The sequence below is a fragment of the Mangifera indica genome, chromosome 14 (assembly GCF_011075055.1).
Source record: "Mangifera indica cultivar Alphonso chromosome 14, CATAS_Mindica_2.1, whole genome shotgun sequence".
NCBI lineage: Eukaryota > Viridiplantae > Streptophyta > Magnoliopsida > Sapindales > Anacardiaceae > Mangifera > Mangifera indica.
Window position 1 is genome coordinate 12,064,316 of NC_058150.1, and position 8,542 is coordinate 12,072,857.

Here is an 8,542-nt window from a genome sequence, read left to right on the forward strand (position 1 = left end):
AAATAACCCTTATATTAAGCCTATATTGTATAATTGAAATTAATTTGAGACATGATATATATATATATATATATATATATATATATATATATATATATATATATATATAAATGCATGAGAAAATAATATGATGTTTGAGAAGGAATGAAAAGAATAAGGGAAAATAACAAATGCGCATATTTCATATTATGGTTATACATGCATACATGAGGAATCATAGCATATGCATGATTCAGAAAAAAAATAAAGAAAGAGGAAAAACATTTTCTAAGTTATGCATGTTTTCAGAAAATGGAAAAAACAAGTATTTTTGGTTTTATAATTACTCATATGATACAGGAAAGTAGAAAACATACTTAAAATCCTTACACGCGAGTTGTACTGTGTGGACAGCAAAGAAAAATATCAGTTGTACTGTGTGGACAGCAAAAAAAAAATATTAGCTATACTGTATGGACAGCAAAGAAAAAAATATTAGCTGTACTGTGTAGACAGCAAAGAAAAAAAAATATGCGTGTAAGAAAGAATTATACTTTGTATGGTGACTGCAAGTACTGTCATATGTAGTCAAGACCGGTCAATGAGAAAGAGAGAGAAACAAATTAGTAAATATTTTATGAAAGTTATTTGCATTAGAATTATGCATACAAGCCTGTGTGGCTGATAAAGAGTTGAGAAAGATGTAGGATCAGAAAATAGAAATGTCATAGCACTCATACATGCATAAATCATAACGAGTGAATCATATCTGTATAGTAAGGAAATGAATAAATGTGTGAAAGAAAAGAATTATGATATGTGTTAAATGCGTGTTCTATGTCAATTATTTTGTTGTAAATAGTTCAGACACGCTGAGTATGAAAAAGATTAGAAAAGATTAGTACTGGTATAAAATGCTTTAAGTGTTGAGTATGATTTTCTTACTGAGTCATAGTCGCTCACTCTGTTTAATTTAATATTTTACAGGTAAAGAAATACAGCAAAGGCTCCCGGGGAGCACTAATGAGACATGAGGCTGAGGGATGAAGGCACCATATTGTTGTTGATTTATATGTTTTGATGTATATGTGAATATATGCATATATATATATATACTTGATGTAGTTATTGGTGGATATGTATATATTTTGTTTCCTATATCTATATATGTATATGTATATGGCTAGTTATGAAAATTGATTATAAAGTTCTGTGGGTGATAATTTTTATAATGGTTATTATTACGTATTTATTTTACTAAATGTGATTAAGTTGATGAAAATCCAGTCGATTGGTAGGACTGGTTTGTGTGAATTGTAAATTGGGAGTGTTACAAGACATAATGAAAAAGAGAAAAATATTCTCCGGGCCCTCTAAAATAGAGGAACTCTTGTCATTTTTCTGTAACACACTTATTATTTAGGAGAGATTACAGTTATGGTTACTAAAGGAGATAGTGAGACTAGATTATGGCATTTACGTTGTGGGCATTTGAATATTAATGGGTTAAAGTTATTAAGTCAAAAGGAAATGGTTTCTGGATTACCAAAACTTGAGAGTCTTGGGTTTTGCGAAGGTTATGTTTATGGAAAGCAAAGTAAAAAGCCTTTTCCCGTAGGAAAGGCTTGGAGAGCCTCTAAATGTCTTGAGTTAGTGCATGCAGATTTGTATGGGCCTATGAACATTGAATCTCTTGGTGGTAGTCGATATTTTTTGTTGTTTACAGATGATTACAACCGCATGAGTTAGGTTTACTTCCTTGAAAACAAGTCTGAAGTTTTTGATAGGTTCAAGAAGTTCAAAACACTTGTGGAAATAAAAAGTGGTCTTTTATTAAAGACACTACGAATAGATAGAGGAGATGAATTTGTTTCAACTGTTTTTAATGTTTTTTGTAAGGAAAATGGAATTTCTAGGGAGCTTAAAACATCATATACACTAGAACAGAACGGTGTAGCTAAAAGAAAAAATCAAATGGTAATGGAGCTAGCTAGAAGCATGATGTAAGCAAAAGGTCTTCCTATTTATTTTTGGGCAGAAGTTGTTGCAACAACAGTGTACCTTCTTAATTTGTCCCCAATAAGAGTTGTTCGTAATCAAACACCATTTGAGGCTTGGACAGGTAGAAGGCCAACGGTAAGCCACTTAAGAGTTTTGGTTGTATAGCTTATGCTTTAGTTAAAACTCATTCTCAAAAATTTGATGAAAAATCTGAGAAATTTATCTTTGTTGGTTATAACCCTCAATCCAAAGCATATAAGCTATATAATCCTATTAGTGGTAAAATTACCATCAGTAGGGATGTAGTATTTAATGAAGATGCAAGATGGGTTTGGTGTGAAGAAAATGAGCAACAACAAATTCAAGTGCTGGAAGACAATGTTGCACCATCGCAGGATCCAACACCAACAATTTCTGGTTCCTCTACTCCTGAAAGTAGTAATCTATTTGTTCCTACAAGCAATAATTCATCATCTTTAAGCTCGTCAAGTGATACTCCTTTAAGGAAATTTAGATCCTTGCAGGAAATTTATGATTCTTGTACCTTTGCTTTGTTTGTTTCTGATCCTATTTGCTTTGAAGAAGCTACAAAAGGAAACGAATAGTGCAAAGCTATGGAAAAGGAGTTGTTAGTTATTCTAAAAAATCTAACCTAGGATTTGGTTGACCTGCCTAAAGGAAAGAATGCTATTAGGCTCAAATAGGTGTTCAGAACCAAGTATCATACAGATGGGAGCATCCAAAAACACAAGGCAAGGCTAGTAGTAAAGGGTTATTCCCAACAGCAAGGTATTGATTTTGAAGAAACATTTTCTCTTGTTACCCGCTTTGAAACGGTGAGAACTTTTTTAGCCTTAGCTACTCAATTAAATTGGCCAGTGTACCAATTTGATGTTAAATCTACTTTTTTGAACGGTGACTTGGAAGAGGAAGTTTATGTCTCACAGCCTCAAGGCTTTGTAGTTAACGGCAAAGAAGAAAAAGTTTACAAGTTAAAAAAGGCATTATATGGCTTAAAGCAAGCACCACGGGCATGGTACTTCAAAATCGATTCTTATTTTCAGGAGAATGGTTTTGAAAGAAGTAAAAATGAGCCCACGCTTTATCTAAAGAGAGAAGGTAAATATGATTTTTTGGTGGATGCCTTTATGTTGATGATATGATTTATATGGGTTCAAATGAGTCTATTGTTGCTAGATTTAAAGATTGCATGATTAAAAAGTTTGAGATGTCTAATTTAGGTCTATTGCATTATTTTCTTGGTCTTGAGGTGAAACAAGGAGTTGATGGGTTATCTATTTCATAAAGAAAATATGTAATGGATCTTTTGAAAAGGTTTAATATGGTGAATTGTAAAGTTGCTGCCACACCCATGAATGTTAATGAGAAGTTGCATCGTGATGATGGTGCTGAAATGGCAAATGCAACATATTTTAGAAGTCTTGTTGGTGGTTTAAACTATTTGTCTCATACAAGGCTAGTTATTACTTTCTCTGTTGGAGTTATGTCTAGATTTATGCACAATCTAAGCAAGCTTCACCTTGGAGCTGCAAAGAGAATATTGAGATATATTGCAGGAACAGTAGAGCATGGAATTTGGTATTGTAAAGTATCAACTTTCAAATTAATTGACTTTATAGATAATGATTGGGCAGGTAGCATTGATGATAGAAAAAGCACATCTGGTTTCTTGTTTAATCTTGGTTCTAGAGCTATTTCATGGTGTTCAAAGAAGCAGGAAGTAGTGGCCTTATCAACTTTAGAAGCTGAGTATATTGCAACAACTTCTTCAGCCTGTCAAGCAGTTTGGCTAAGGAAACTTCTTATAGATTTCAATCAGAAGCAAATTAGTGCAACGGTGATCTTTTGTGATAATAGATCAACTATTGCAATGACAAGGAACCCAACATTTCATAGTAGGACCAAGCACATTGACATCCGTTATCACTATATTCGAAATCTTGTATCTACTGGAGAAATTACTTTGAAGGCTTGTGAGACAAGTGAGCAAGTTGCAAATATCTTCACAAAGTCACTTTCGCAAGCTAAGCACGAGTTCTTTAGAGAACAACTTGAAATTTGCAACTTTGAATCGAGGGGGAGTGTTGAAAAGTGATTCAAAAGTTGAACATGTCATTTGATTTGACCAAGTATTTTGGGTTTGTTAATTTGTTTTCTTTGTTTCACCAAGTCAAGTATTATTACAAATAAATAGCATTCGTTGTAGGCTGCTTGAGTGAGATTTTTTGTTTTTTCGTTTCAATGTAAACCTATATATATAGGCACTTCTCATTTGTTTTCCATTCAATTTTCAAGGTGAACACAGCAATAAAAGCATCACAACTTTATCCTTTATTTGCTCTGCTCTTTTGTTTCTTTCACTCTTTCCTGTTGCTTATTTCTTTTTTCAACACAATTTGTTGCCCTAAATTGGTTTTTCCTTCATGCATGTATAGGTCCTAATAGTTTCTCGACTCAATGTATGCATCAAATATTCCCTTTACCAATTATGTATGGTTGAAAATTGAGATGAAACTAGAGAAGTTCAATATTTGTCACTATCAAGATCACTAAGAATTTTATAAATATCTGTAATTTTAGCCACCCAGGAAGAATCTAAATAAGTAGAAACAAAGAAAGGTAGTGAGAAATCACATGTCATTCTAGCTAGTGTTGGATATGTTGGAGAATTGACACAACACCATTTCATCATACCAAACCCTTAATTTGAAAGATGCTTAGAATCTCTCAAATAGTGGCCAAGTTCTGATTTTGGTGAAGAGAAATCATTGATATATTGAGAAAATGCAAATCGACTTGCTATGTTGTTCAGTATTTTTGGAGTACTGGAATTCTATTTAAGGCAACCAACTCAATTTCTACAGATTTGCCAGCCAAGACAGCATATAAATGGTACTATATAACATAGATCATTGTATTATAAATGGCACTTTTAACCATAGAAAGGATAGACCTTTCAAAACTTATTTATTAAAGTTAGAAGTTTGATATTCAACAAGAGAAATGGAAGATAAGTTTTTAGGGTTAATGTTGCTTGCTGACATAATGAGGATCATAATAGACGTTGGGGCTTGCGCTGGTTTTTCTATCAAGCTTTTAAGATATAGTTCAAGGTAATACTATATTAATACCTCGTAATAAAAACAAAAATGTTAACAGCCCAGTATTACTTAAAATGTTACCAAACTTATTTATGTCAACAACTTAGTCATGTTGAGGGCTTTTCAGCCAGCTTTTTGTACATACCAGGGCCTTTTTCAAGGCAACATCTAGGCCATCGCAGTGAAAAATATTATAAAGTTCGGAACCTAAATGACAAGAATCTGAAGTAAAACCAGGAGTAGAAATAGGCATCGCCAAATAATCTCGTGCCATTCTAGCAAGTGTTGGATACTTTTGAGACTTTGTGCGCCACCAAGCTAGTATGTCAAACTCTTCAACAGAAGGAATTTTAGGGTCCATTAAATATAAATCAAGTTCTGAATTTGAAGATCTACAAGGCCTCCCCAAGGTGTCCAGCATTCTCGGAACTTTTGCATATTCATTATAAACATTATTAACTTCATTGATGATTTCCCGGAGACGTGTGTTTGCATCCTCACCATATATTTCCTTGTACCAACCTACTACCATTTCCATCTTGAATCGTGGATCAAGAACCACTGCAATTACTAGAGCCAAGTTACATTGACTCCAATACTTGTCAAAATATTTCTCTCTAATAGATGAAGCTATTTCACGAACATAAGAATTGTCACTTTCTTCCCATTGAAGTAATTTCATATATACGTCACAAACCTTGGGGAAATATACATTTGCAGTAGTATATTTGCTTCTAGACAAATTATCAGCAGCATCTTTTAACACATGCGCGCACTCATATGCCACAGTTGTTTTATACCATCTCTCATCTGTCAAATTTATTACCCTGAAATTATGATCTATCGTCTCAAGCTCACAAAATGCTTCTTTATACCCCAATGCACTCCCGAGCACCTCTAATTCATCAAAAATCCATTTTTTAGGAAGGCCATGAGAACTCACCTTCCTGCCCATGGACTTTGCTTTGATTAACGCAATTCGGAACCTATTTTCATTTGATGGCGACTCACGAACATAGCTGAAAGACTTCTTTATTTCACTAAACAATTCCGCCATCCAACTCGGTCCATTTTTAACAGTCCGCTTAAGATTATCCACCAGCCAATGAATGGGTAATAAATTCTCGTTGAAAGGAAGTAAAGCTCGTTTACTGATCCAGGAGTTTGTAGAAAAAAGATGCAAATCTTCTCCACTAATACCTGTGACTATAGAGCATATATTCTTGTCAACGTTCAGATCTAAAAGTAGACCTTTAACAATGTCTGAAAAATCCCATTCATACCTTTCGAATGCGAAGTCAATAATCCTGTTCTTCAATACCCAATTATCATCAATGAAGTAGAGCACCACCAAAATGTACTCCATATCATACCACTCAAATTTCAAATGGAAATGACAAGACAGTTTATTGAAATATCCCCGAAGCTTTTCTTTCTCCTCTCTGTAAACATGGAGTATGTCAGCCTTTATGGACTTCAATGATGAAAACCCATATTTAACGATGATTCGTGCAGCATCCGAATTATTCAATTCTTCATCAATCACAGATTTTTCTTTGACGACAGTTGGAGCAATCAAATCATGTGTTTCAACAGATGCACCTTCACCTGGATTTCTATTACGACGATGGCATCTTTCTAAATGATTTTTCAAATGTGTAGTTCCTTTCTTGCTTGAACCATGAAACTTCCTCTCACAATGTTTGCATGTAGCCCATTCTATTCCATCTTCTTTATATTTTGTGAATTCCTTCCAAACCTTTGAATTCAACTTTCTTCGTCTAATAGATGGCAAGTTCTCCACGTCTGCATTCACTGTCTCATTTTCATGATTTGAAATAGGTTCAGAACCAACATTTTCTTCTCTAATTTGGGTGGATTCCTGTCAGGACCATAAATAACAGGTTATTATATTCTAACTCTAGTTGAGTTTTTAGTACCGACCTTCCACATAAAAAGATTGGTTTGAGAATAATGAAAGAGATTGCTTCTTCTTTAAGGAATCAATACATCAACAAAAATCTCACTGTGCAAATAAACTATCTTCTCTCTGTTTTGTATTTTGGAGATCGAATCTGATCTGAATCTGTTCTACCATTCATCCTACTGCTCAGATATCTGAAACAAGTTAATCTGTGAGACTTTGAATGCTTAATGTGCCTCTTTTTGAGATCTCCTCAATCTCAAGATTAAATCCCAGCGAGAAAATTGACTTGGGATTCATTAAGTATCACAGCACATAGAGTTTTATTTTAGAAAATAATACAAAACATTAAGAACTTATGCATTTACATCTTTTTTATGTAGCAAAGAAATAAATCCCAGCAAGAAAATTGTCTTAGGATTAATTACTAATTACAGCACATAGAATTTTGTTTCAGAAAATAACACAAAAACATAAAGAACTTATGAATTTACATTACTTTCTATGGAGCAAAGGAGTAAATATTCATTTGATTAAATTCAAGACTCAGAAAACAGTAGATAGATAGAGACTCACCTGTTCAGGATTTGGAAGTGTTTCAATTTCATCACCATTGCTTGTTTGGAAATAAATTGTTGATGTTCCACCAGGCCAAGACATAATCAAATTAAGTAAAAGTAAACTTACTTGATTATGCAATTAGATTGACATGAATCCTGAAAACGAGTTTCAGTATAATGAAATTTGGCTTCTTGATCCTCTACAAATGATGGTGAAGAAAGTCAAAAAGAAGAATTAGCCGATACAAATTTCTATTCTCAACTTGTCTTTTTAAATTTGAGCAGAAGCGGAATTTTAAATTTACAGCTCATTGTCAAGTCTCGGCTTCACGCGGTTGACCTAGGGATTTTCAATATTTTCACGGCCAGAGGATTTATTCCCACGTAAAGTAGGCTATATTTTCAAGTTTTCGTACTTTAATTTTGAAAGTTTGATTTGTTCATCTATAGATAGTTAAAGTTAATAAAACTTTAGCTTCTTAAAATTTTATTTTATCTCCCCTCAAATTTTAAAAATTAATAATTTCTTTTTCTAAACCAAATTTAAAAAAATCACATTTTTCTCCCTAAGATTCAGTTTCAATATCTGACCATTCTCTCTAGTTTTATCATCTTTCTAGACAAAGACGAGATCGATGTCAAATAACATTATAAGGCCTTGAAGGGGTTGGGATCTTATTAAGGCAAACCGTCAAAAGAAAGGGAACCGTTGAAAGAGAAAGACGACTGACGATAGCACCGAAAAGAGTGATTGGATCTTTAAACTAAACCCTAGGGGGAAATGTGATTTTTTTTTAACTTGATTTAGGAGAAAAAATATTAGTTTTTTAAATTTTAAAAGGGAAATAAGACAAAATTTTAGTTTATTTTTAATATTATATATAAAATGACGATTTTAGTCTTAAAATTAATAGACTTAATAACCTATGAGTAGGTAAATGAAATTTTTAAAGTTA

The 8,542-nt window shown here is 33.2% G+C and overlaps 1 protein-coding gene across 1 annotated transcript; it reads right to left on the reverse strand.

Moving 5' to 3' along the window:
- Positions 1-5,205: 5,205 nt before the first annotated feature.
- Positions 5,206-7,686, reverse strand: LOC123195663 (zinc finger BED domain-containing protein RICESLEEPER 1-like). Its single transcript, XM_044609481.1, has 2 exons — positions 7,603-7,686; positions 5,206-6,984 (listed from the first exon to the last, which is right to left on the reverse strand). The coding sequence occupies exons 1-2, from the start codon at positions 7,684-7,686 to the stop codon at positions 5,206-5,208; spliced, it is 1,863 nt and encodes a 620-aa protein (XP_044465416.1).
- Positions 7,687-8,542: the final 856 nt, after the last annotated feature.